The sequence below is a fragment of the Ramularia collo-cygni genome (assembly GCF_900074925.1).
Source record: "Ramularia collo-cygni strain URUG2 genome assembly, contig: RCC_scaffold09, whole genome shotgun sequence".
In the NCBI taxonomy this organism is placed as follows: Eukaryota; Fungi; Ascomycota; class Dothideomycetes; order Mycosphaerellales; family Mycosphaerellaceae; genus Ramularia; species Ramularia collo-cygni.
This window is the reverse complement of record NW_019716263.1, coordinates 292,753-319,787: the sequence shown is the minus strand read 5'-3', so window position 1 is coordinate 319,787 and position 27,035 is coordinate 292,753. Positions and strand designations below refer to the sequence as shown.

Here is a 27,035-nt window from a genome sequence, read left to right as displayed (position 1 = left end):
AGCTGTGGAGCTTGTACTCCCTTGTTGAGTGTGGATACACACGATTTGATGATTTCTCGCCGACTGACTTGCTGGAGCGGTTGAGGATCGTCGGCTGAAAAGGGCTCTCCAAGGTAGCGCTTCTGAGAAGTTCCTCCTACGACTCTCCCGGGTAACTTGTCGAACTCGCTGTTCGAAGAACACTCGGCTCAATTTGGCATTGCAATCGCAGATATGTTGTGGCTGTCAGCCGGGCACCCTTTCGCCCGAAGCTAGGACTAGACTGTCATTCCGCAAACATGACTTCTGTATTGATAGTAGTCCAGAACACATCAATGTTTCCAATGAGACGTCTTGTCAGTGGTGAGCAAGTTATTGTGAATCACATCATCCTCATGGCTTTTGGTGATTCAGTTTGCGAAACCGTTATTCATTGTTTGGTAGCTCGCGGTGGTGTCGCACTTTTCAGCCCAAAGGCGACGTCAGATCCTGGAAGAGTGGTGTATCGCTGCTCAATACGATGCAACCAAGACTCAGAACCGCCTCAAATTTGGAGTGACCAGGATGCTTGAGCTGCTCGGACTCCTCGGAGTGGGCTCCGCGGACGCTGCTCATGAGTAGGCGGGCGACGAGTCGAATCTGCCGGTACGTTTGATGCTCGCATTGCCCAGGCCAGCGCGTATGAACATGCCCAGAAAGGCTTCGGGCAGAGATCCTCACGCCAGATGTATCATAGTCACCGCTGCCATCATTCGAGCGCAGGAGAGCTTCGCCGCTGCAGGTACGCGAATAGTCCGGTCGCACTTGTGCGTGTCGAGACTCGCAGCTGAGAACGGAGGATACCCCTCAAAAAAAACCGGAGGATACCAAGAAATGCACAAGTTGCGAGCGGTTAATGGTGTAACCGGGATCCGGCAGCTTACGACATTGCTTGGAAATGTGGAATGTGAATTGTCAACGGTTGGCCTGGGTGCTTCGATTCAGGTCGCAACGTGTGGCACTCGCTGGTTACAGGTTATGCGCTGCCAGCCTGCAGGTGTCGAAGCAGTGAAATCGGTCTCGTCCATCCACAGTTGGGTACTTTATCAAAGGGAGCTGACTGGGCTGGGCCTCGTCCCGTCCACGTCAGCTTCCAAGGTTGGTTCGGATAGACGGGAAGATTCAAGATTGAGTTTATCACAAGCTAGGAACTGCTGTCCCTTCTGCAAGCCAAGCTGCTGCATGCTGTAACTTACCTGGAGGGTCGCGAACAGAAGTGAAGTGTCGTACATTGTGACTTGCATCTACTTTTTGAGGCTTCTCGATGCTCGTCTGTCCCTTCATCGTAATTTTAGTGAGAAGAGGCTGGGAGTGAAAACAAAGCATCATCTTTCCATCCGCGGGAGCTACCTTCCGCTAATGCCGCTAGTGCCCTGTGCGTCTGACGATTCACTTTCAAGGTTGTTATCACGCTCCTCGCCCAACATCCGACCGCGCGCTTCCCACTCTACCACCGCCTCGACAGCTCCAGCTTGTCGGTCTACTGCTCAGCCTGGAAGATTGTCGCTTCCATTGAGCATTTGGACGAGCATCGATGCCGGGAGGAAGCTACGTTCAGCCGCCGGGAGTTGGCTTTGTCCGTGTCCAAGTCATTTGAGCTTCTCACCGCCGTCTCCCACTCGAGGACCATATCACCGCCGTTGTCTGCGGTCCGCATACCGCACCGAGACTCTCCCCTTCCCAGTCATCCCCGTGGCTTCCGCGCTGGCGCTGAAAGAGCCGCTTGGGGAACACCGACGCCAATATTGAGCCAAGATACGCCCAGCATCTCACATCCAACTACGAACCGCATCACGACGCATACGAAGATGATTCCACGGATACGGACGGGCCTGTTGGCGCTGTCCGCCTTCTTCGCGTGTCTGCAGGTAGCGATAGCTGCGGATAGCATAAGGACCATTGAATACACGGGCGAGGATGGTACGGTCTTGTTGGCAGACAACCGCAGACCCTCAATCTACACCCAGAATTTTGGCGACTGCACGCAAGACAGTACCATCAATTTCACTCGCTTCGACGCCGCCTACTACAAGGACAACATGACGGTGCAGTTTCACCTCGGTGGTACCACTGGAGTGGCTACCGACAATGTCATGCTGTACATTGGTGTTTATGCGTATGGAAACAAGTACTTTGAACAGATCTTCAACCCTTGCAGTGCAAATATTGCCAGGTATGATGAGCTTTGGTCTGGATTTGGTCTCTTTACTGATCTCATTCTAGCCTATGTCCTATGAACAGCAGTGTTCCCATCTACGGCGAAGGCATCATCCCCGTGTCGAACGCAGATGTGGCGGCCATTCCATCCATCGCCCTGAGTATTCCTGATTTCGAGGGCGAGGCCATTCTCCGCATCTTTTCCAACACCTCGCAAAGCCAGATCGCCTGTTCCTCTGCAGTCCTCACCAATGGAGCCTCTTTCAGCCATCCCGCTGCTGTCGGGTCAGTGCTTGGAGTCTTCACGTTCGTGGCGTTGATCGCATCCTTCGCGACTGCCATCTATGGAGAAGCGGTTCCCACCATGAGGCTGCACTACGCTCACTCTCTATCTGTCGGCGTTGTGTTTGCAGTGTGGCATCACATTTTCTTCACGGGAGCTTTGTCGGTCAACTGGCCGTCCGTGTTGCCCGCATGGTGGAGCAACTTTGCTTGGGCGGGTGGCATGATCTACAGCTCGAGCATGCAAAGCAGCATTGATAAACTAATTGGTAACAACATCGGCAACACCTCGTCAGTCGGCGCTGCGCAATCTGGCAGCGACAATGCCAATGTGGGCGGCGGCTTTGAACTCAGCTTGCTCTACAAGAGAGCGTTCTCCTCTGGCATGAAGCGAGCGGCCAACCATCCTCTTCTCAGCGACATCGCTTCAGGAATTTACGGGCGCGATCCGAGTGTCGTCCTCAGGCGGGACATTGTACAACGACAGGTAGAGCGCGCCCTCCAATCCCGTGCTGCTCCTAGTGTTGGCGGTGATGGCTACATATGGGGCGGAAACCCCGTTCCAGCTGGCTTACCTTTGCCGGGCAATTACTCGGGGTTCGCGGGTAATCTTGCCACAGAGCGCATTCGAGTCAGCAACGCATTCATGACGGGACTGCTGTGGTTCATCATCCTCCTCGTGCTTTTGGTCTCTGCTGTGGTTGCCCTCAAGTGGAGCCTGGAGGGCCTTGCTCGCTTCAAGGCCATTCAGGAGAACAGGCTCAAGTTCTTTCGCGATCACTGGATTCGCTACACCATGGCTGTTGSGCTCAGGACTTGTTACATTGCCTTCTTCGTGATCATGTTCTTGTCAATCTTCCAATTCACCTACGAATCCTCTGGTGGTGTCAAAGCGATCGCTGCGATCTTCTTCATCCTATTCTTTATCGGGATGCTGGGCGTGRCCGCCTATGCGTACTGGTACAAAGTCAACGTCACAGAGACTGGCTCGCATGCCCATAGCAACGAGCGCAAGACGCTCCTGAGCAGGATGCCATGGTTTGGATCGAAAAGTACTCAAATTGCYTCAGTCGATGCAGTTACAGCCGAACAGCAGAACAAGCTCGGGCAGGAGAAAGCCAGCATACCTTCAAAGCGAAGTGGTAACACACTGGTCGATGGCGGACAAAAGAGCATACACGACGATGAGGACTACATCATGAAGTTTGGTTGGCTGGCTGCCCGCTTTCGGCGAACGCGGTGGTGGTTCTTCACATACTGGCTGCTGTACGAGTTCATCCGCGCAGTGTTTTACGGCGGCGCCTCGGGTCTCGCKAAAGCTCAAGTGTTTGGACTCCTGGTCATCGAAGTGGTAGCGTTTGCATTCGTCATCTGGATGCGGCCATTCGAAGGGCAGCGACTTAACATCATCGTGGTCTACTGCCTTGGCTTCAGCAAGGTGACCAGTGTCGGCCTCTCGGCTGCGTTTGATGTCGGCTTCAACGTTGCTCGCATACCCACGACGGTGATCGGCGTCGTCATCATTGTGATACAAGGCATCTTGACCATCATCACAATGATCGCGATTTTTATTGGTGCCATCAGCTCTTACATGTCTGTATCACGCAACCGGGAAGACTTCAGGCCCAGGAAGTGGCATGGCAGACGCGAGAAATACTTTGACCACATGGATGAGGCAGTCCACGACCTTCCTAAAGTGAAGAAGGCGAAGAAGGAGAAAGAAGTCCCACCACCGGAAGAAGAGCCTAAGATCGGCTTCGAGATGACCAACGTCCGGCGATTGGCCAAAATCGAAGACGAAGACACCGACTTTTCCCGCGAGATGCTTGGCGATACGAATGCGTCTCAAGTCAACATTGACGAGAGCCGCTCGATGAGAGACACTCCAGGAAGCAGGTCAAACAGCAGGGCGCAGAGCGTGAGGAGCGTCAGTACCATGAACCTTCCATACGGTGCGAGACCACACCGACCCAGCTGGTCGACCAGGGATTTCCAGCGTCTAGAAGCATATGGTGGTGATGGCGCGTCTGAGCCGGTTGACATTGCTCGAAGTGTGTCCGATGACGGAGCGGCCTTGTCAAAAACCGCAGGCAAATCACCAGTCGGGACAAAGTCTCGCAGTATTACCATGCCCGTAGGCGTAGGCGTCGTACCTCAGACGAGCAGAGATTCATTACGTGTCGGAGGGAGAACAAGCACATTGGACATCATCGGCGATGTACCAGCGCCCACGGTTCGGCCGCGCGCGGGGACTGGAGGTTCCAGAGGCCCTCCGCGTAGTATTTCGAGTGCCTATGGCCTACTTTCCGATTCGAACAGGAGCGTTGACCAGCTGAGTATCGAATCGGACTCACGGCCTGGTAGCGCGCGCAACTCACAACTTTATCACCCAACCATTTCTGCTCGGGGCCAAGTGCTGACCCCGGCGCAAGAGGTGGAGGAGTGGGCCATTCCACCCACGACGACTCGGCAAGAATAGACAGCTGAAACGACGGAAGATAATACACGGCGACATACGGTGATGGCACATAGACTCTGCATTTGGCATGGCGTCTTCAGCATTTTCCCTTTGAGTTTATATTGAGGAAGGAAAGACTCCTACTTTACGAAGACTATCATGATTAGCGCATCATATACCTATTTCAATTAGCATGTCACAGAGACTTTGGCATTGCATGAGTGTGTATCCGTCAGATATATGAGACACAAAAGCAGGAAGCGCCTAAGTCTGAGAGGTCGTCATGTCCCTGTGATACACAAAGACAATCGACTTAAAAGGTAGAGACAGTCACGACAAGGTTTTTCGTACCGGCATCGAACAAAGCACGAGAGACCAAAGTCCCGTGAATTTGAACATTGCCGCTTTGTCTGCGGCATTAAAGGTCTTGTGCTCTGTGCAGTATCATTATAGCTTTCTCCTTCTCATGCAGCCCTCCTCCACGAAAATTTAAGGGTTAGGGTTGGGGTAATGCAAAAATCGCTACGGCGACACTGTAGCCTTTGCACTTTAGGGTGTGTTAGATACATAGATGATCAATATTTCAGGATATTTTTAAAAGGAAAGACTTAGTTATGTGGATGCTGTACCGAAAATAGTATCTTTAAACGTGTTGGAACCCTTTTCTTCATCCATTGTTTGTTTGCGATGTTCCATCTCCAATTTAACTCATCGTGTGTTATTCGTCCATCAGTCCAAAGAGGAGCTAGAGAGATAGTACGAGTTAAGGAGATAGCATTTAATAAGATGTTCGACCCCCCGCAAGGCTGCTTCTTTTCACGCGTATAGCTAGCCACCCCTGAGCGAGCGTTGTAGTCGATTCACTACAAGGAGAGTAGACGACCTTTAATTTCACAGTCACTAAGATATTGTGGAACGGAAGTTGATATTTAGATTGGTTTGTGCGTGGCTAGTTTATACATTGTTACCTTTTAATTCAGGGGTTGACTCCCGACAGCCTGCTGTCAGAGACTACCCCATCGTTCCGCCTTCGACTTACCTTCGAATGGTGCCGACAACAGCCCCCAGAAACTTACTTAGAAGTCCGGGTGCCGCTTCGGGCGCCGCTTCGACTTCCGCTTCGACTTCTGCTTCGACTTCCGCCTCGACTTCCGCCTCCGCCTCGACTCGCCGGATGTAACCACCGTTGGGATCAGGCTTGAAGCCCGAGGGCACAAACGGCAAAACACCAGGAGCTCTGGGGTTCACGTACGACAGAGTGGTTCCCTTCTCTGGAACATAAGGCCAGACCTTGAGCATGCACCCAAGAGTTGGCTTGAACTTCAAAGAAGCTTCCGGACCAGTCGAAGGCAGATTGTGCCAGAACTCATCCTGGAACATGCGGTTGATGTAGGTGAAGGGTACTTCCCACTGTGGAGCGATACGATCACATGGCTTACCTCTCGAATAGCACGTGTCGTGGTATTGGTCGCTGATCTGAGCACAGGGGTACTCAGCTAGCGTGGTTAAATGTTCAAGACGGTCCTTGGGGTTGGGGCCAGAGGTTGATCCTATACCATGATCGTCGATGATGCCGCCGAACAATCTCTGCTCCAGCTCGAAGCCCATCTCAGTAGTCTTCGCGTCACCGAGGAAGCAATGCCCTCTGAGATCGGTGTCCAGCGCAGCAAAGGTGAATGCGTGTCCCAATTCGTGGAAGAAGAGACGAGCCAAGTTGAACATCCAGTATTGCTGGGCCATGACGTTGTCGGTTTCGAAAGCTTCATTGATCTTATCGAGGTTGTCGGCGCAGACGTCGATGGTGGAGCCGCGTCCTGGCAGGCCCGTAACCGGATGGAACGCTCGCACTGGTGCCCATGAAGTTTGACCGCCGCACATTCCGCGTGATGGAATTACACGTACCTCCAAGTTGCCTACGACCCACTCAAGGCCTTGCAGAGACATGTAAAGCTCTACATCGGTCAACAAGGCTGCGGAGCTTTTAGGTTCTGCCAAGACGTCGATTGGTGCTCCCTTGGGACCGCCATCCTCGTGCGAGACAGCTTGCGACCACAAAATGTTGTGGGTGAGATGCAATGATTGAGCTTCGAAATGAGCAAGAAGCTGGACGACCGTGTCAGCACCCTTGCAAGGAAGGTGGAACTTACCGCAATTGAGGATATCGAAGACTGGGCCTTCTGGATTGGTAAGAGAAGTGGGAGCGATCTCGCCGGTAACTTCTTTCTTGAAGGAGATGATACTCATGGTTGAGAATTGACGAGGATGTTGGTGCTTTTTGGACGTGTCGAGGATGGGTCAAGTACAGAGTGTTGCTTTCCTAAAGACCTGCTTTGGATACTTTTGTCTGGAGCTTGTGTCTGGAGCTTGTGTCTGGAGATGTTGTTTGAGATGCAATCAGAGTGGGAATAACTGGAGCAGATATATGCCGTCGAGAGAAAATGTCATTGTGAAATGAGAAGAAAGGTCAAAGAGAGAGTGTGTGAAGGAGTGAAAGGAATCTTTAGATAGTTCAAAGCGCCGCTTCTTTGTCTGATTGTTCAATTGTTCCACTGACTTGCGTGACCAATGGATCGAGAGAGCTTCAGGAGGTGAACAGAAAGCACGCTCTATATGGAGTCTTTGAACTTACAACATCTCTTTGCATCGGAGGCTGTTCTTGACAATCAAATCACTGCATTCGTCCCAATGATTCGCTGCCAAAGCGCCAGCGCCAGGATGCTCGAGAGGATCCACTAAGTCTGAACACCCTCCGATGCAAGGAGTCGCTCTGGTAGGTCAAATCGTCCCTTTGTCGATGACAATGGGACATGCCCTGCTTCGCATGTGAGGCTGGTGGGGCATGTGTCAGTTGATCTTGTGGAGAGAGTGATGATGCATCCAAGGTCCATTCGTCGTGAGGAAGCGCGCCCCACTTTTGTTTTGCCGGAGACTCCACCTCTCCCGCAGGATGATCCTTTTGTACTACCTACATTGTAAAGTATTGAACAATAATACCACAAACACGATGAACGTCGCGCGATTCGTCCGACCGCGGGCACTGCGGCCACATCTGTCGAATCGATATCAATGGCTTCGTCGATGTGAGTCGTCGACAGCCCGTCCAGCCGCGACTCCACCACCGACGCCGTCTCTTTTCCGCCGATACCGTGCTGCCATCATATGGAGCACCCTCGCTCTTGTATCTGGTGCAGCGGCAGGCAAATATGCTCTCCACCTGATTCTTCCTCCAGCAATGCCGATGGCTGGCACACACGAGGACAACGTCCTCATCGCAGACCTCAACCGGCGCATCGACGATGAGTTCAAGGTCAAGGTTTTGCGCGGCAAGTGTCTCGGAGTGACAAAGCAGCTCAAGGGTGAGGAAGCTRGTTGGGTGGAGGTTTTGCCAGCAACGCTGGATGCTGGTGAGCAATTGCCCTTTCACGACGGCCTTGTCGACCAGCTCCAAGGCGCGAAGGGACTAGGCGTGCAGCGCATCTTCTGGGATCGCAGCGAGCAGAAGATGGTCGCCATTGTGTGGTTTGGTGGAGCGTTGTCTGGATGGCCGGGTGTTGTTCATGGTGGGCTGCTAGCGACTGCGCTGGAGGATAAGACTGCACTTGCGGCCGCTCTTGCACATGGGGCATCTGGAGTGTCATCTGCTGCTGTACCGCAGCGACTCCCAGGCAGTGGAAGTCATGCTACAATGTCCGCGCCGACAGATGGCACGCCGGAGCCGGTGCAGTTCAGCATCGATTATAAGAAACCTACGTATGCGAATTACTTCCATGTCATTCGCGTCTCGCCCGCTTATAGCCAGGAGGATCAAGGAGGTGTGAGATACGGCATTCCTGGCGCGGAGTGGACAGCCACCTTGGAAACGATGGATGCACAGATCTGCGTTCAGGCTGCGGCCAAGTTCTCTCCTCGCACCACCGCGGAACGTGTGGAGGAAACAGTTGCCGATGTTGCGAGGTGGACTTATGATGAGTTCAAGCAATGGGTGTGGCCATCGCGACAGCAAGRAACCTTGCAAACGGGTTGAAAAGGGTTGAGGTCTCAATGGGAGTGTCCTTCATTCTTTAAAACTGTGGAGAGCATGCTGTCCTCATGGCCCGTAGCCCAAAGGCGACGGTCACTTCACTCGAGTCGCCATGTTCGGCGTCTCGCCGACACATTAGTACTCTCATCAGCTCACAGTGAGGACGGTTGGTTGTCTCAGAGCAGCAACATCTGCATAGGCCGCCAGCATTCATCAGTCTACGTCCAATCCTCCGTCCCCATTGTTCTGTGGAAGACTTTGGAGTGGTGTTCGTCAAACGTTGCCACAAAGTCAGAGGGATTGCTCCGTTTGCTGCATCTTGAGGGAAGGTTCTAGCGAACCGTAGTGGAACAGGCGAAGGCTCACGTCTAGAGCATCATGGATCTTCGCAGAAATGTTTAAGAACGCGACAGCTAGCTGCATATGATCGCACTGCACGGCTCTTGCAACATGTAACAAAGAGAGCTATCTTGTATACCACACCTTTGGCACTGCGCCAAGTTCCAAGCAAAGGTTGTCGTACTCCTCCTACCTCTAGCTTCGACTTCCCATTCCCCCCGTGGCGCGACCTTTTCCCCGCCATGCCATTCGACCTTTGACATCAACAACATCAACAACACCATGGAGAATTCGAACTTCATCCGTCTCTCGCCGGAGATCAGAAACGAGATCTGGACCAATGTGTTTGCCTCTCCATGTGCCGTCAACGTCAAATTGCAGTCCGATAAGCTCCAGCATCCCCTCACGCAAACATGTCAGCAGATCCGCCACGAAACTCTCGCCATGTTCTACTCTCTGACTCGATTCAACGCGCACCTGGGCTCAGGCCCAACTGCCCCGCTGCTGAAGTGGCTCCGGAAGCTTGATGCAGAGAACCTCCTCATAATCAATGAAGTCAACATCTGGGGCTTGCACAACCTCAATAATGGCACGCTGTATGGTTCGGAGACCTCACAAGCGCTCCTGTTGAAAGGACCTCAAAAGCCCAGTTCAAAGTACATTTTGCAGCCAGTCTCCGGGTGGATTTTTGCGCAGCATGGAAGGTTGAAGGTCCTCAAAGAGGTCATCTTAGCGCTGCACTCTGTAGGACTGGGACTCCTGCGATTCTGCATTGTGGGCCAACATTATGATGAACGCGATGATCTGGGTGAGGATGGCGAAGAGAGAGACGACAACAACATGCACCCGCCGTCTTCATTAGCGTTGGTGCGACTTGACTCCAGGCCTGCCGGAAGCGTTTTCGCGGACAGTACCACAAATATTGACTGGTTGGCGCAAAGTTGGGAGCTGACTGAACGTGCGAGGGTGGATTTGATTTGTGGCCTGGCAAATGACCAGATCAAAGTAGAAGTGCTTGATGGAATGAGAAGGATAGTGTTTGATTTTACCAGCCTGGAATTGGGCGGCAGGGTTGAATGCGTGGAGAACATCGAGGAGGGCTACCGCAAGAGCATGCTATTGGCTTGACGAGTTGACATATGTCAGCCTACGGTCTCGAGAGCTGACCTGCCTACTAAGCTCGACCGATCAACCACTCGGAGAATGCCTAGCGCAAACGACTGACATTGTCATAACTACTCACGTGCCGAACACACGACGACCTGGAACGGTATAATGCTGCAATGATCATACGAAGCCAGCTACACCAACAATTCGCTCTAGTCCTACACGAGCCATCGAACAAACAGTGAATCCTTCGAGGAAACGCCAACACTGAGGTACAACTTTTGAAACCAACTCCGCTCGAAAACACCACCATCAAGAGACCAGCTGCATATTGTTGCCCCGAGGCCGTGAACGCGATCGTGCCGGCCCTTCTCTCTCGCGCTCCAGCTGTGCTACAGCATCCCGGAATCCGGCATGATATGCGCTGTCCTCCACTCGGCGCGACCTTTCAATCGGCCTTTGGTCCATGGGACYTCCATTTCCTCGACCACGCTGGTTCATCCCACCGCCGCCACGTTGGTTCATGCCACCACCACCACGCTGGTTCATGCCGCCACCACCACGCTGATTCGCGCCGCCGCCACCACCACGTTGATTGAGACCGCCTCCGCCTCCGCCGCGGGAACTTCCTGGTGGGCCGGAACGGCAACTATGGAGGGAGCTTGAGACGCTTGGCTGTTCGCGGACGACGTGCTGTTGACCTTTCTGATTTTCGGCCGCTGATTGGGTTCCTCCGCTTCGCTGTTGCGTTGCGGCGGGTGAGCTTGRGTTTGTGCTTTTCAGCGAGCTCTTGCGAGTTTCGGGTGGATTGTCAACGAGGCGTGAGGTGGGCGGCACAATGTTGCTGGTTTTGTTTCGAGCTGGGGATGTCTGCGTTTGTGTCTGGTTGCCGTTTGTTTTGTTCTGCGCTGGAGATGCCTGTTTCTGAGCGCCATTGGTTTTGTTCTGCGCCTGAGAGTTCTGTTTCTTAGGACTATTGGACTTGTTTTGCGTTTGAGAGGTCTGTCTCTTGGGACCATTGCCTTTGTTGTTCACTGGGGATACCTGTTTCTGAAGGCCATTACCCTGACCAGTCTGCGTTCGGTTTCCCGCTGGCCTGGTGTTGGTGTTGTTGTTGTTGTTGTTGCTATTGCGGTTGTTATTGTTATTGCGATTCGCAGCTGCAGACCCGCTCCGGTTCACGGGCGATGCGTAATGAGGGACCCCCGAACTTCCTTTGAATGGTTCCGATTTGGCATGCTTATGTTGACTCTGACCTTGCTGTTTCGTAGCTGAGGGCGTATTACGACCTCCAGCACCATTCTGTTTGGCATTGTTGTTTGAGACTGGAGCACCATTCGGTGTAGCGCTACCTTCTGATTTAGTCGGCAGGCAATTTTCAGCCATCGAACCAGATCTCGACAGCTTGCGACTGAGCATGTCCTTGAAGCCCATTTTCGGTATTAACCGCTCGGGAGAGCGATTGCGCGTTCGAAAATGTAGAATGAGCCCGAAACGGTGAACGCTTGAATGGCGTGGTTGTTTATGGAGCAGGAAATGGGCTAGAGGAATGACTGAGAAAAAGAGGCGACTGGAGCTGCTCGCGGCGCCGCTCTACAACATGTAGATACGCCGCAAGACAATCTTCCGGCATTACCTTGCTCATTAGCTTGCAACATCACACTTCCAGAACAGTAGATTGGGTGTCGATCGGGATTCCGACCAGCTGTGGCATGACTTGTGTCCACACCTCTGTCGGTCGCGTACGAAAGCCTAGGCATAAAACATGCAGCCCAAGCTCATCGTCTCGAATAACCACGAAATGTCCCTGGGTCTCGAATCGTCGAAATTGATCCAGAAACATGACATGCGTGAATGATGAAGAGAAGATCACAAAAGACTTCGAAATCGTGAGATTATATGCAAAYGATACCACAGGCCAGATGTACCGGATGATGGTCGAAAAGCGCCTCGAAGATCGACGGTCCGAAAAACCTGCATGGCAGACGCATCATCGTCATGTGTGAGATAAGCTTGCTGGACCGGCATCTTGAAACAGTTTCCCCAAGCAGGGACTCTTCTTTGGTACAACTGGAACGTTCGCTACGTATGTTCGCCAAGTCGTCATTGTCATGTTCCTAAACCTGAAATCTACCGTCTTAAGCTGACCCACTGTCCACATCCATCATCTTACATCCACTCCATGTCATGGAGACATGTCGAAATCCAGGCTGGCTGGGACATGTGGAGTCATTGGCAGCAGCAGTACTCAGAATCGCTGGCATTCGCATCGCGACAATCGCGAATTTACCTCATCATCTGATCGACTTGATGCTGGGCCATTGACTGATTGTACCCTGTTGACACTCCGTGGCTTCCGGTGGTACCTGGAACGTTCTGGGTGTTCTGGCCGCTGAGGATACCTCCATTGTGGCTGCTCTCTGTCATATGCGTTCCAGTAGTGGAGCTGTGATGTGGCTGATTGACTGGCAAGCCGCCAGTGTGGTTGCTCTGATGAATACCGTGCCCGCTGTGTGGCTGTGTGTTCATACCACCGAGCTGACCAGTGGAGTGAGTGGTCTGGCCGTGAGTAGGAACGGTGGAGTGGTCTGTAGCGGTGTTGCTGTGACCGTGTGAATGGCCAGAAGCCAATGGCTGTGCATGGGAACCACCAAGCCGGCCAGTAGTGTGAGGAACCTGAGCATGAGATTGAGTCGCCGAGTGCTCTGTAGCAATGTGCGTTGTGGCGGTAGGGTCGTAGGATCTATCGTGTTCGAACGGGCCCGCGCCAACTTTGAGGCCGCCAGCCTCAGGGATGGCCTCGTAGTTCTCCTTGTTCGGGTTCAGCCCTCCACTCTTGTGAGACTTGTGACCGTGTTCGTTAACCGTGTCATTGTGGAGAGGTGTGTTGTGAGCATGCACGCCAGACTCCTGAGTGCTCGCATGATGCGTGTTGGGCTCTACGACACTGTTATGTCTGCTATCTCCTAATCCATGAAAATGGACGTTGTTGCTGCCGCCGACCACTCCGTGTGAAGAGTTGCCGCTAGCTAGGTTATGCGAGTTGGTGCCGTCCACAAGACCATGCGAGTTGCCGGAATCCATGCCATCGTTTCCACCGACGTGTGATGTCTTACCGCCGGTGAGCCCGTGAGAGGTGCCAGAATGAATGGCATCGTGACTGCCAACCAGACCGGATGAGCCGTGAGGCATAGTGTTGCTGTTGCTACCAGTGATGCCGTGCGAAGCGCTGTTACCAGCCAAGATATGCGAGTTGCTCGCATGATGAGAGCCGATGTCAGATCCAGGGATGTGATGCGTGTTGCCCGCTCCAGAACCGAGCTGCGAGTGGTTCACACCATCAATGCCAGATGATCCAAAGGACGTTGCGGGATTGTGAGAGCCATGGGTACTGGTTCCAGGAATGCCAGTGGATGGTGTGTGGCCAGATGTTGCGGGATTGTGAGACCCGTGAGTGCTGATTCCAGGAATGCCAGTATGTTGTGCGTGGCCATTCATTCCAGATGCACTGCCGGGAATATGTCCGCTGCCAGGAATATGTGCGGCAGTTCCGGAGCCATTGTGCATGTTGCCTACACCTGAAGAGAGAGGCGAGGTCTGAGACCCGGTAAGACCATGGTGTCCAGTAGAAGCACCATTTTGGGGGGCGCCAAAGTCATTGACTTGGGTGTTGTTTTCATTTCGTCTGGCAGGATGAATTTTTGAGAGATCGGATGGATCGCTTGTGTGGTTTGTCAGGTGGGATCCTGAACCGCTCAGACCTCCAACGGAAGATGCATTTGCGGTGCCAGTGGAAGTGACGTTGTGAGTGTGGTTGTCTGAGGTATGGCTAGGATGCGCAGAGTCTCCGTTGTGAGCTGGCACTTCTTGGTTGTTCGTCTCGCTGGACTTGTTAGAAGTGAGCCTGAGAGGTAGATTAGTATGCCTGTTCTCATAGCATGTCGTTGGAGAAGGAGCTCACTTCTCTTCAATCTTTGCGATGAGACCCATGATGACTGATGTGATGAGTGAGTCTGGATATATTGGAGATGAAAAGAGGATATGTGTTGGGATATATGTGGAAATGTGAGAGAGGCTTTGATAGTGAAATGTCCTGCTCATCTCACAGACATTCCTATACTTATATCCTTTTGCCGTTCTTCACGGCATACTTGCCCAATGCCAAACTCCACACGCAGCATCATCACCGTCAATGTTGACGACGAAATGCCAACTATCCGCCAAAACACATGCTCGTCAAAATTTGATGCCGGCATATTCGCAAAGCACCCAATGGTATATCGGCGTATCCTCTCCTGATCCACCATCTGACGACGCAGGACCACCTTCATCCAAAAATTTGCGGATGTCGGCGTGGAAGTCTCGAGAGGAACTGGCCTGTGTTCCTGAAAATCGTCTGAAAAATCGTCATACTCGGCGTCATTCCTGTTAATCCCTGTCGTCGTTCCCTTGCCATTGCGCAAAGACTTGAGAATCCGCGTGCTACCCATCAATAGCGTGACAGATGACGAGCCAGAATGACGTTCATTGTATACCGTGCGAAACCCCAAAGGGAGAGGAGTTGGCGGCTAAGTTTGACTTTCTTAAATTCGTGTGGTAGATACAGGATCGCTAATGACCCGGCGTCCGACAGACGGGGCGTTAATACTAAACACATACCGAGTTACCGATAGTGATACAGATGCGGCGTACACAACACTCGATCAGCATATCGTCGCTCGTGAATTGGACGCCGTCCAGGAAGACAGGAAGTTCTCCACCACTAGTTCATACAACTCTTTGTTTCCCGGTCTTCCATTCGCCATACTGCAGAACTCATACTGCAAGGCCTGAACTTTTGTAAATTCCGTGTTTCGTGAGATTCGTTATCGTATTTCGCGTGATGTGGTAATTGTGTTGGAAGAATGGAAACAACCACGCCACGTGAACCCAGGTTCATTTCCGCGAGCCAAAGTTGGTGAAGATCTTCAAAAAAGATGGCTTCTTCGATGGCGGTCGCTCGTGATTTATTTTTGCGTAAGAAACCATAGGTCCAACAATCTCGCTCACGGCGGGAAATTTCGAGGGTCGCTGTGGGTCCTGAAGGGAAGGCAGTTTTGACACGGGCTGTGTCTTCGCCAAAGGCTGGAACGGCATGATGTCTCCATTTGCTTGTGCTTCGGCACATGCCTTTTCATGATTGGAACGCCATTCAGCATCAATTTCAGCCCACTTTTCCTCCGTGAATCTGTAGATATCAGACGTCACTCCGAAGTGCTCACTGGTCCTGGCCGCTTGTCGCATATACTGCACGCGCGCAGCTTCCCAGTCATCGCGCAGACGACTGCAACTTTGTGCATCGCATATATCGGGGAGGTACGGCTCAGGACTGATGTGAAAGTTTGCATGACCCAACTTGATTGCCCAAGGGTCGCTCTCCTCAGCAATCACCAGAGCAGGAATCTCGGATGACGGCTGCAGTACATGGCTTGATCGGGACTTATTCAAGGACGCCGCGGAAGCTCTAGCAGACAAAGGTGGAGTCGGGAACCCGTTGATGATTGGCGTACTTGTTGGTGTATTGACTATTGATGCGGCAACACTTGGAGCGGCAACAGTGGGTGACTGCAATGGTGACTGCACCGCCTCTGAAGAATCGCTAAAGTAATTGGTCATTGTTGGCGGGAGAAGAGGCGTCGAAGAGAGTTCCTGACGATCGATGGGATCCTCGTCCGGCGACACGAGGGAAATTTCCCTTGGCTGAACCGTTGCTCGCGAAGACGCTCGCACGCTTGGTGGACTGACGGAGCGATCATGGGCTTGTTGGGATACGGGCGAGGATGCAGGAGTCTTTATGGTGCGGCTGTCATAAACGCCAGAGGTCACAAGCGAGCGTGTCGACTTGACCTTCAGTGACGCAGAGCGGGAATGTGGTGCACTGCGTAGGCTGGGAGTAGACAGTGTCGAAGTGGGCGCATGGCTTGTAAATCGTTTCCTGAAGGAGGGAAACCGGCGGCTGAGCCGAGCGGCGAAGCTGTCCGTGAATGTGAACTCTCCCGATCGACGTCGTTTCGTCTCAGGTTCACCGGGCAGCTGGCCATCGCCTTCACTGAAATAGTCATCTCCGGGTGACCATTCCGGCGTGGGCAGTGGAATAATCGAAGACTGCGAAGCTGTACTCTGCCGATGCGCGCAGAGTGGTGTATCACATATGCAAAGTGGCTCGTCTAAATCGTCTGAGGAGCCGCGATCGTCTCGCTCGGCAGGCTCTTCCACCAGATCATCCAGCGTCGACTTTGGTGCGGCCCCTGGGGAGTCGGGGCTGGTTACTAGCGATGAGTTCGAGCTCGGGAAGCGGCCATGTCCTCGGGCAGAGAATGTGGGCGTGACTGGTGAGGAGGCGTTTGATTCCGTCGATGAGTCGCGCGAATGGGAGTGTGACAGCGACACATAGTATGGCGAGCCTGCGGAGGGCATATCTTCGTTTTGCTGTGTAGGAGCGCTTCGCGTGGGAGGAGAAAGTGAACGCATACGACTCATGTTCTTCGAGGCACTTCTCCAGCTGCTATCGGTAGCAATCACGCGGCATCATCAGAGAGCAAGGTGGACGTTATCGATGCATGAGCTCTGGCGCGGGGTGCGTGGCGGATGGTCGATCGGTGTTGGGTACCACAGAGCGCGTCTGATGCGAGGGTATGATGTGCTGGCACGACTGGCTTGCTCGACGTTTCCAGTCTCTCTCGCGTCGCGTATTTGTCAGGTGGCCAGCTGGGCAATGGTGCAAATACGCTGTGGATCGCGATGGGGGAGGGGTGGCAATGGATGAAGATGGTGCAGTGATGGCAGAGGTGTTTGTGACCGACGAAAGAAGTAAAGACGGGCGGCGCAGAAGTCGTGAGAAGGTTGCCGGAGGAGGAAGCCACTGATGTGCCTTGTGCCTGGAAGAACTTAGCTGGCGCCGGCTGGGATTCTAGTAGCGTGACGGCGGGGCCCCACCCGCGAAAGGCTTTTCTGCATCCAAGGGATCCATCAACAGGTATTATTGTTATTATTATTGATGAGCTGACCACTTGCAGACGATGAGAAGCAAGTTCCGCAACCGAATGCGGCGCGGTGATGATGGCCGCATCTCGAACATCACAGCTTGCTGCCGATCTGTTGTCTCCTCTGCATTGTCCACAAGACAGGTAAGAGACCATTGTTCTCAGCCGAGACAGCGAATCGGGCGGTACCACCATCCATCGATAGCCTGGTCGGGGAAAAGCCCATGCAGTGCTCCAACTATGTACCGAAATCTAACTGCTCTGAGCACGCGACCTGTGGTGGGGATGACACCCACCGTGTTCTACTTCAATACTCATCGTTGTGAACTCGTCCCTCACGCATCAACGATTTGCTGGTGATCGTTATGCATATTGGCCTGATGCAGACGAGCGCACCATCCGAGATGCTGCAAAGACAAACCACCGTCAACTGTGGCGCACACGAAACTTATCGACATATGACCAGGGCACGTGGCGGTTTCAACGGCGATCTGCTTGCATCGATCTGACGTCCATTTTTTTCGACACATCAACCATGAACCAACGGTGAGTACCGCCAATCACATATGCTTTTCGTTGTTAGTTATGGTATAATGTACGTTCCTTGGTTTCATCGCTCGCGTAGATGTACGCCGAGCTATTTGTGCTCTTGTTGGGCAGCAGCGCAGCTTTTCACGAATCACCAAGGCTGTGTGACTAGTGCACAAGAGCCGGGCGGCTCCAGTTTATCGGGACGAATCCCAAGCCACAGCGTTTCTTCACGCACATCAAAGCCTGCAGAATGAAGTTGATTCGGCGCTCGTGTGCTCGGAATCTGACGTGCAATGGGCGACTACTGTAGTATGATGAATGACCTGGTCCGCGGCTTTCCAGACCCGGTCCAGGAAACAGATTCCGGAGTGCCTCGCGGCCTCCCACGACAATTAGCCGACGTGCATTGCGAAGCAAGGCGGCATCGGCGGTGGGGCTCTGGAATACCCATTGGTGACAAAAGCCTCCCTGTTGCACTCGTTTGTAAATTATGTGGATAACAGCTGTCGCGATAGCGATGACCATGAAAAATTAGCAAATGGTGAGGCTGAGATGCAAACAGCTCTTGCGGATGGCGGTGGAGTGCCTCATTAGCCGTGGCCGAACGACGGCAGGTGGCAGCATCCCATACAAACAAGCATATCCAGGTCTTCGGTAAAGTCAATGTCCATCGGCGATGTTTGCCCGGGATTTTCGGGAAATCACATGACAGAGACCGAAGGGCTGCACAAGACACTTTCATGCGCTGATGCTCCAAAGAACAATACTGAATACAACATTGTAGCTCTGGGTCGAGATCAGGACTGTTTGATGGCTCCATTCCGTGACTGGCCAGGTTTATGTTCGTCACCCGTTCCCCACCCGGCGCTGTACCACCGAAGGACGTCCGATACGCAAGCAGCTGCAATAATGACACATCACACATGGCAGCACTGATGCGGAGTCGTAGTCACCCATCCACCGCAAAGTGCGACCAGACCTGAAAATACATCATCGAGTGGGCTCCGAGAACGTTCGTGAGAGGAGACCCGATCCTCTCCGGTTCAGAGCCCACTCCGTTGAGATCTCGGAGGTTATGCTGACAAGAGTAGCCGTCTATGCGGTTGGGAAGCAGGGCGCTTGCATCAATTGATCCAGTATTTTTCCCACTGCGCCTTTTGGTCTTCGTTGCCTTCGAACACGAACGCGACCTCGGTAATGTCTTGAAAGCCCTCTTCGAGTTTGGGCTCCCGATATCTGCTTGTGAAAGAATTGAACGCCATTTTTGGTAATAGCATTCGGTCTTCCGGGTTCATCTTGCAAAGGATTAATGACATGACACGTGCGGGTGCGGTGGCATAGCACTCACCTGTTTCTCACTGGACAGTGCTCGCACAGTAGCGTTGTGCTCGCATAGTTTTGCCGGAGCCGTGAAATGCACCAACCGACATGGCACTCCGAGTTTGGCAGCCAGTGTGATCCATGCCGATCGAGTCTCAATGTCTGCGTTTGTATTGTCGACCGCTACCGACTGCTTCTCTTGCAAAAGCTGCGTCGCCATCTTCAAACACTTCTCTCTCGTCTTCAGCAGGTCTTGGTTCACTCGACCATAACCGAGTGACTTCATATGCTGCCAGTAGAACGTCGATTTACCTGCCTGATGTCAATTGTATGCGGACTGTCAATCTTCACGACATTGTCGTACCTGCACCGGGGCTGCCACATAGTAATACAACGTCCAGTTCATTTGCCTTGCGAAACACAACAGGGTCTGTCTGCGACTCCTCTATACCTGCGAGGTACGCAGATGGACAAAAGGGTCTGGTGAACGGCTTGACTTCCTCGTCAAGAAAGAACTCCTCTGGTGTATGAAATGCAATACCCACATTTGCAGCAAAATCCCGGTCTGAGCATGAGTGATCCTTGCGCACGTTTGCACTTTTATCTCCTGTCCGACCAGCTGCATCCCCAACGAAAAAGCTGCTGTCACGAAGCACCTCGAGCCCATAATCTTTGAGCACCTGATCCCACATCCCGGTTCTTGGTTTGCGGTTGAGATCTTTTTCTGTAGCTGCATAGAGCGTGATTGGCAAGTCCAGGTTTTTGAACACTGCGGTCACTTTTGCCTTGAAGTTCATGTATGCCTTCATGTCCCCGCCAGTCTTTGAATCTGGAGTCAGACTAATGGCATTCTGGTTGCTGACGAAAACGACTGCATATCCATCCTCATGGAGTTGTTTAAGCTTAGCAGGAACACATGCGTGCCACCATTGCCAGTCATCAGGTCCAAGCGAAAACTTCTTCGCAGACTTGGTCTTGATAATCGTGTCATCRAGGTCAAAAGCAGCAATCTTGGTAGGCTTCGGACGAGGTATAGTGGTTGCGCCTTCACAGCGTCCAACGACAAGACTGCGCTGGAAAGTCTGAAAATGGATCTTGTCGGGAACCTTGGAAGAGGCTGGCTTGAAGAAGTTTGCAACTGCTTTTTGAGTGGTGGTGGCAGCGGCCTTTCGCTTCGCCGGAGGAGGTGATATTTCACGCTCGCTCGAGCGCTTGAGACCTTCCGGCGGCATCATCGAGAAGCTTCGTTGGCGGGGCCGTAACGACGGTAACAACACTCGCAGCCTAGCAGGACGGTTCATGCATGCATGGATGTTTGGAGAGGTTGAGTTGTCGGACACTGAGGACGCGACGCGCCCGAACTCTGCCTTGGCATTCCAACCACCGTCATCGCCATCGTTCGCAGCTTCCTCTCCTTCAAATCTGCTCGCATCGAAGTCTGCTTRACTCCATCACTCCCGATTCACAGGCAAAACTCTCGCGCCACCAGCATTTTTGAACAATGCCACCTTGCAGGGATTGTGCTATAGTGGCCACTATGAGCGGTGCTCATGCCCACAGCTATGTCATCGTTCACGGTCGATTGGGTTGAAAGACTGCGCGAGCGAGTCATGTCCTGCATCCACTGTCGAACCGACTCCAGAAAAGGTTCAACTGCCCACCGTTCTTGAGAGTCCAGCCCCGGCATTAGGCCTCGCGTGTTATAGGGTGACGGCCTGAAGCAAAGGTGCGACAAGGTCTTCCCGGCATCTCCAGGCCGTGTTAGGCATTGCTACTGAACATCACATATAGCATGACGTACCGTCGAATGGGTAGAGTTCGCACGATATACGCACAAAAGCTTTCAATGTATCTTGCTCTGGTTCCTTGATTCCTCATCTCCTTTGTTTATTTCACTTCATCTTGCAATGGGTTTATTATCAGACATCAAAAAAAGATTTAACGCTGTTCCATCCAATGGCCTTGACGGTTATGGAGAGCGCAGCACATCACAACACGGTGCCCGTGGGCGAAGTGCCCACGCATCTCAACACGCTGGCCGAGGCATGAGCTCCAGCAGACAAGCCTCACGACGTCCCCATGGACCCGATGCCAGTTCAGGAAGTCAGGATTCGGGCGTCGTCATGCACAAGGAAAGCTCAGTGAATCTCTCCAGCGTGCCCGATTACGCTTGCCCCAACTGTGCTGCCGCCGCCGCTGCACGACATGCCCACCCAAGACCCTCAATGGAGGCCATGCAGGCATACTCAAGCTCAAAAGCATTGCCACCTTTGGCACACGACCACCGCATGCCAGATATGAGCCACGACCATTCCCGTCCCGGGACTGGCTACTCGAATAACTCTGTCTTGCAGCCCATGCAGTCTCAGCCATATCGTCAACAACCTCCCCACCAAAACCACGACCCTGGTTTCTCCTCAAGGCCCGTTAGCTGGGGTAGACGCGCAACAACTGAGAATGTTGGTCAAGACGTGCCCTCCGGCTACTCTCGACCCGTCACACCTCCATACAGCGTCACCTCTGAGCAAACCGGCTGGAACTCTGGTCAACAGTATAACAATATCCCTGGACCACCATCCCTGGACGGCCGCTCAAACAATCGACCAGTGAGCTGGAGACGAGCGACCGATCAGAGAGGGCCAGGCTACTACCCAGACACTGCGGGTAGCAGCAGAGCACCTTCAGAAGCTGGGTCAAATCATCCACGCAACCAGTCCAAAAACATGGAGTCGTCTKCTTATGAAGCTGGCTTCAGAGATGGTATGTACTATCCATGAGTAACTGTCCCGAGGAAGCTAACATATTCGTACAGCTATTGCGAGGTTGAGGGCTGATGCCGAAAGATGGTAAACGACGAATGGAAGAATTCCACAGATCGACAGATTGAGCATTGAAATCCGCTTGGCGCTGGGCATGGTGTTTGGGAAACATGGGATGCATTAATCGTAATAGCATGGCGACGCGTTGGTCTGGTCTTAACTCCGAAGACGCTGGTCGTCTGAACGCAAATTGTATTATTAGATGAAAGAAAGCGGGAAAGCGAGGGGTTCGAGGGCGTGTTCTTATGTACATGTTCTCAAGTTCTTGCGTTTACGTATACTTATGAATGATTAACGATCACTCGCTCGCTTTACATTTTTTCGACGTCCTTTCATCCATTGTTTCGTACACGCATGTGATTTGAAGTGACCTTTCATCGAGCTCACTCAGCCTGCCTCCTTCTCATGCACTCCTCCGTGGTCTAGGGTTAGGGTTTGGGTAGTACATTCTTTTCACGTCTATCGCAATATGGAGTTTAGAAGGTTAGGTCTTATTTATATATGTACAAAGAAAATTCTGGGTTGGTTTTAGAGAGGAATATGCAGTTTTAGGGTTGTGTCCAACGTTAACATAGGGAACAATGTAGACACAATTGAATGGGGTCAAATTTGACTGACGCCAGCGGTCGAGACGGAGACAGCACTCAGTATGTTCGAGCAACGGTCATTCATTTTATCGTCTCCGACGAGTCCTACGCAATTCCTCCAATTAGATGCACCAGCACATCCAAGCAAATCGCTAATCAGAGATCTATCTATCCATCAAACTCCACGCTACATTGAAGCACTCTACACAACCACAACAAAGACACCCACCGCAACCACCAGCGCAGCGAAACTCATCCTCATAACTGGCGCAGCGGACTTTTGTCCACCCATTCCACAGCATTCAATCGAATACACAACCCCATTATCCTTCGCTGCGACATCAAACACATCGGGGGAGTTATCACCACTGGGTCCAACATTATAGTAATCCACCAGCAGGAAATTCGGTGGATGACCCCACTCCGCTATATCACACAGTTTTGTCAGTGCCGTTCTTTCCACAAAACTTATAGGGATACCTAGAGATGAGAGGAAAGCTTACCGGCACAATTATAAGACATGGCACCCAACATCCCCGTCTCATTCCCCTTTGCATTCGTGATATTCAACTTGGGCGTGTTTGGAACCAATAATCCTCCAGTATCAATCCCCAGAGAAGAAAGATCAATGGCCGTGTTGAGATTGTGGTTCGCCATGTACATGTACTCGTCTCGCGCACGTTTGGGGTCGAGATCCGGAGGACGTTGTTGTGTGCACGGGAATGAAGCATCGACAGGAGAGAAGGGAGTCTCCCAAATATGTGAGAACTCATCGAGGATATAGGGTACGGATTCTTGATTAGCTTCGTAGTCCATGAAGATTACAGCCCGTTGGTTGCGGAGGATCATTTCGCCTAGKGTGGGCCATTGATCGCGGTGTTGGGGGACGTATTGCGGTTCGTAGACGTAGGGTAGGAGACCGGCGTTTGTGATTGCTGGGACGAAGTTTTCTACTTTCGTGTAGACTGAGTTTACGATGAGGATGGAGACTACGTCGTAGGGGTTGTCGTCGAGGAACTTTCGGATGGTTGTGAGAGTGTCTTGGTAGGGACCTGTGTTGAGTAAGTCGCAGTTGCTGTGGCAGTTGTATAGAGTTTGATTTGCTTCATCCCAATGGACTTCTCCTTGGACTGTGTCTCGATTAGCAAAGTCCGACCGTCTTTCTCGCTACGAAGACATACTCATGCGAACACCATCGGCCAACTGATCTTTGACCCCAAGCAACTGGTTACTAGCTGCATTTGCAGGCTGAACGAAAGCGGCGTTGTGAGCCACCACCATTGAGATGTTGCTGTATTTCCTCTCGCAAAACTCCGGAAATCCGTTACATGGTACAGTATTCGTAGGCGCAGCTGCTGATGAAGTCTTCGAGGTCATGGTCGAATTTGAACCTGCACCTCCAATAATCTGCGTGACAGAAACGGCTTTCGAAGAGGCGGTGATTTGTGAATTGGAAGAAGTCGTCATGGTGTCGTTGGATGTCCGCGTCGAAGTCTCGCGCGTGCTTTGTGAACTGCCCGTCAAGTATGTGACATCTGATCCAGTAGGGATAGCAGTTGGGATCTGGGTTCCCGTCAAGGTGCTGCCGCCATTGGTGAAGGTGAACAAAACAGGTTCGACGCTGGAACTGGAGCTGGAACGAGTGCTGGAGCGAGTGTTGGAGCCGCTGCTGCTGCTGGATGTCGCGCTGTCGCTGGAACTGCTGCCTTCATCATTCTGCGCCCTCGCGCCAATGGCAGCGAGGCAGAGTAGCAGTAGACTGCCGGGAAGCATCCTGTCGACGCGGATCTAAGACTGAGATGCCGTGGTCGACGAGAACCGAAAAGGGAGGTCCAGAGGAAGAGTTTACTGTTTGCTCATCACCGACGAAGGTCTGCTACACTCTCAGACAGAGTTTCGCCATTCGCGCCTCAAAGGTACCGCGCGTTGCTCTCAACCGTGCACGGCCGAGACTCCGAGGAGACTTGCGACTCTCCATTGCAGAACATGACGTCGAAGGATCGTGATGTTGTTGGCCGGCCACGCAATTCACACCGCTTGGCAAAGGCATTGTTGTCACACCGCATCGTGAGGCTTCATTTCTGTTCCCACACTGTCAAGACGAGGGAGGCTTGTTGAGAGTCCCTGGTCTCATCATTCGTGGTGTGCAGAAATAGGCCATATTTGAAATAACGGGTCCAGAATAGGCTTCTCGCGACAGTTTGCAGCAGAATCTCAATCTGCATCGTACCGGGATCCGACGACCAAACAGGGGTGATCATTAGACGCTAGAGCCGTGTACGGCGCGTTTTTAAGAACAACTCTGCAACAATCCTTTTAGGCGATAGTGCGACGCCAGCATTATAGGGTATTAGAACCTCGGTAATTAAAGGTGTATTCCGTACAATAAGTAACAAGTAGCGTAATTCAATGTGCGCGTACAATGTCCTCGCTTTCCTTCTTTAAAGTAATTTTATTTAAGTCCACGATACCTAAGTAATAATAGTCTACGATACCTAAGTAATAATARTAAGGATAAAGTAAAGGTATAATAGCATTACGCGGGCAGCTATATAACTCTTTATATAAGTAAGTAAGATCTCTAAAAGAGCAGTAGGATAAAGACCTACTACTCTTTTAGCGACTCTTATTAACACCTAAATACTAATATTAACACCTACTACTCCTACTACTATACTACCCCTTTACTACTTACCTATATCCTCCTCCCTCCTCTATACTACCCGTATAAAAGCCTAAGAAGGCGAAGAAGCCTAAGTTRCTATAYCTATAGCTARGTTATATCGATACTACGAAATACTAGAGGGCTAGAACTTTCCYTAAGGATCCGGATAATAATAGCGAATACGGATATTTTAAGTAGAACTTTATAAGAGTATAAGCTAGGAATTTAACACTTTAAGAGTAGCGCTAAYCCGTATAATAGCTTAAGAAAATAGGATTCTCCCTTAACCGCGAGCAGAGGGAGATAATAGCTAAGCCTACTACTAAGCACGTCGAGATCTATAATAGCTTTACTAATAGGATCGATAACATCCGAGACCGTCCGAACTACGTCGACGCCTTTCTAGTTGCGAGCCGGTCTATATAATCCTATTAGAGAATTGTTAAAATATAATAGCTAATAATATCGCAGTAGAACAATATTAACTAAGGAGGAGTATTACGGAGATTATAAGAAGCGGAAGGACTACGATAGTAATATAATTAAAGGCCTAGGGCTATTTCTAGTATATTTCCTACCCGTATAAAGGTGTTTAACGCTAACGAGAACAGCGCTACACAATCTAGCGTAGATATTTAAACTTAGCCTATAGCAACTATATCTAGCGGGGAACTAAGAGTACCTACTAGTATAGCGATAGGATAGCTAGCGAGAGAGCCTATTAGGAGAGGCTAAAGGCGTATAATAGCAGACTAGAGAATATACGCCGGCGACCTAAGCGCGGAATAATTACGAGTATAGCTACGGATAATTAGTTAAAGGGTCTACGTTTAGGAAAGGATAAGTAGTCTTATAGGTCTTAGAGCAAGTCTTAGGGTCGGAAGGGATAAGGTATAGAGAATTAGTACTCTTCTTTCTTCTATATAATCTCGATTTTAGCTATTACGAGTTCGCAATAGGAGCTTAGTATAATATTATAGTAATATTATAGTTCCTTCCTAAATAGGAAAGTTTCTACTCTTTTTATTAAATTATATATTCTATTATCTACTCTACTCGCGGACTATTATACTAGCTACTTTTGTAGTAGGATAAATACCTACTACTCTTTAAGCGACTCTTATCTAAATGCATATAAAGGAGAGGTACTAAAGAGTAATAATAGTAAGGATAAAGTAAAGGTATAATAGCATTACGCGGGCAGCTATATAACTCTCTATATAGGTAAGTAAGATCTCTAAAAGAGTAGTAGGATAAAGACCTGCTACTCTTTTAGCGACTCTTATTAACACCTAAATACTAACATTAACACCTACTACTCCTACTACTATACTACCCCTTTACTACCTACCTACATCCTCCTCCCTCCTCCTACTCCCCCGTATAAACACCTACTACCTTAACGACCGCGAGGATAACTACTAGACCGGCCTTTAACCTACTTTTAATCGATAGAGGTCCTATTAGAGGAAGAAGAATTATCGACGTAAGGGTAGATAGAGTAAGAGCTAGGAATTTAATATTCTAAGAGTAGTACTAACCCGTATAATAGCTCGAGCAAGTAGGATTTACTATTAACGAGGAGCAGAAGGAGCTAATAGAGTTAAAGGCTAGCCGTCGCTTCCTAACTTAAGATCTAATATTCGATCTAGCTATTAAAATCTATAACCGTTACTCCTACGTTAACGCTTTATTAATTTAGAGCCGGT

At 51.3% G+C, this 27,035-nt stretch overlaps 10 protein-coding genes; 4 read left to right on the top strand and 6 right to left on the bottom strand.

Moving 5' to 3' along the window:
* Positions 1 to 1,826: 1,826 nt before the first annotated feature.
* Positions 1,827 to 4,936, top strand: RCC_06202 (related to Calcium_related spray protein; the record flags this gene model as incomplete). XM_023771464.1 has 2 exons in its annotated part: positions 1,827 to 2,191; positions 2,242 to 4,936. 2 exons carry the CDS (start codon positions 1,827 to 1,829, stop codon positions 4,934 to 4,936), a joined length of 3,060 nt encoding a protein of 1,019 aa, XP_023627232.1.
* A 1,014-nt stretch (positions 4,937 to 5,950) lies between these two features.
* On the bottom strand, positions 5,951 to 7,159 carry RCC_06201 (uncharacterized protein; the record flags this gene model as incomplete). Its single annotated transcript, XM_023771463.1, has 1 exon — positions 5,951 to 7,159. One exon carries the CDS (start codon positions 7,157 to 7,159, stop codon positions 5,951 to 5,953), a length of 1,209 nt encoding a protein of 402 aa, XP_023627231.1.
* A 988-nt stretch (positions 7,160 to 8,147) lies between these two features.
* RCC_06200 (uncharacterized protein) lies at positions 8,148 to 8,939 on the top strand (the record flags this gene model as incomplete). Its single annotated transcript, XM_023771462.1, has 1 exon — positions 8,148 to 8,939. One exon carries the CDS (start codon positions 8,148 to 8,150, stop codon positions 8,937 to 8,939), a length of 792 nt encoding a protein of 263 aa, XP_023627230.1.
* Positions 8,940 to 9,557: 618 nt separating this feature from the next.
* On the top strand, positions 9,558 to 10,403 carry RCC_06199 (uncharacterized protein; the record flags this gene model as incomplete). Its single annotated transcript, XM_023771461.1, has 1 exon — positions 9,558 to 10,403. One exon carries the CDS (start codon positions 9,558 to 9,560, stop codon positions 10,401 to 10,403), a length of 846 nt encoding a protein of 281 aa, XP_023627229.1.
* A 291-nt stretch (positions 10,404 to 10,694) lies between these two features.
* On the bottom strand, positions 10,695 to 11,816 carry RCC_06198 (uncharacterized protein; the record flags this gene model as incomplete). Its single annotated transcript, XM_023771460.1, has 1 exon — positions 10,695 to 11,816. One exon carries the CDS (start codon positions 11,814 to 11,816, stop codon positions 10,695 to 10,697), a length of 1,122 nt encoding a protein of 373 aa, XP_023627228.1.
* Positions 11,817 to 12,668: 852 nt separating this feature from the next.
* On the bottom strand, positions 12,669 to 14,372 carry RCC_06197 (uncharacterized protein; the record flags this gene model as incomplete). XM_023771459.1 has 2 exons in its annotated part: positions 12,669 to 14,286; positions 14,344 to 14,372. 2 exons carry the CDS (start codon positions 14,370 to 14,372, stop codon positions 12,669 to 12,671), a joined length of 1,647 nt encoding a protein of 548 aa, XP_023627227.1.
* A 945-nt stretch (positions 14,373 to 15,317) lies between these two features.
* On the bottom strand, positions 15,318 to 16,838 carry RCC_06196 (uncharacterized protein; the record flags this gene model as incomplete). Its single annotated transcript, XM_023771458.1, has 1 exon — positions 15,318 to 16,838. The coding sequence occupies one exon, from the start codon at positions 16,836 to 16,838 to the stop codon at positions 15,318 to 15,320; it is 1,521 nt and encodes a 506-aa protein (XP_023627226.1).
* Positions 16,839 to 19,059: 2,221 nt separating this feature from the next.
* RCC_06195 (related to bifunctional polynucleotide phosphatase/kinase) lies at positions 19,060 to 20,490 on the bottom strand (the record flags this gene model as incomplete). XM_023771457.1 has 3 exons in its annotated part: positions 19,060 to 19,230; positions 19,284 to 19,567; positions 19,620 to 20,490. 3 exons carry the CDS (start codon positions 20,488 to 20,490, stop codon positions 19,060 to 19,062), a joined length of 1,326 nt encoding a protein of 441 aa, XP_023627225.1.
* Positions 20,491 to 21,378: 888 nt separating this feature from the next.
* On the top strand, positions 21,379 to 22,105 carry RCC_06194 (uncharacterized protein; the record flags this gene model as incomplete). XM_023771456.1 has 2 exons in its annotated part: positions 21,379 to 22,015; positions 22,068 to 22,105. The coding sequence occupies 2 exons, from the start codon at positions 21,379 to 21,381 to the stop codon at positions 22,103 to 22,105; spliced, it is 675 nt and encodes a 224-aa protein (XP_023627224.1).
* Positions 22,106 to 22,863: 758 nt separating this feature from the next.
* RCC_06193 (related to BSC1 Transcript encoded by this ORF shows a high level of stop codon bypass) lies at positions 22,864 to 24,434 on the bottom strand (the record flags this gene model as incomplete). XM_023771455.1 has 3 exons in its annotated part: positions 22,864 to 23,087; positions 23,165 to 23,791; positions 23,843 to 24,434. 3 exons carry the CDS (start codon positions 24,432 to 24,434, stop codon positions 22,864 to 22,866), a joined length of 1,443 nt encoding a protein of 480 aa, XP_023627223.1.
* Positions 24,435 to 27,035: the final 2,601 nt, after the last annotated feature.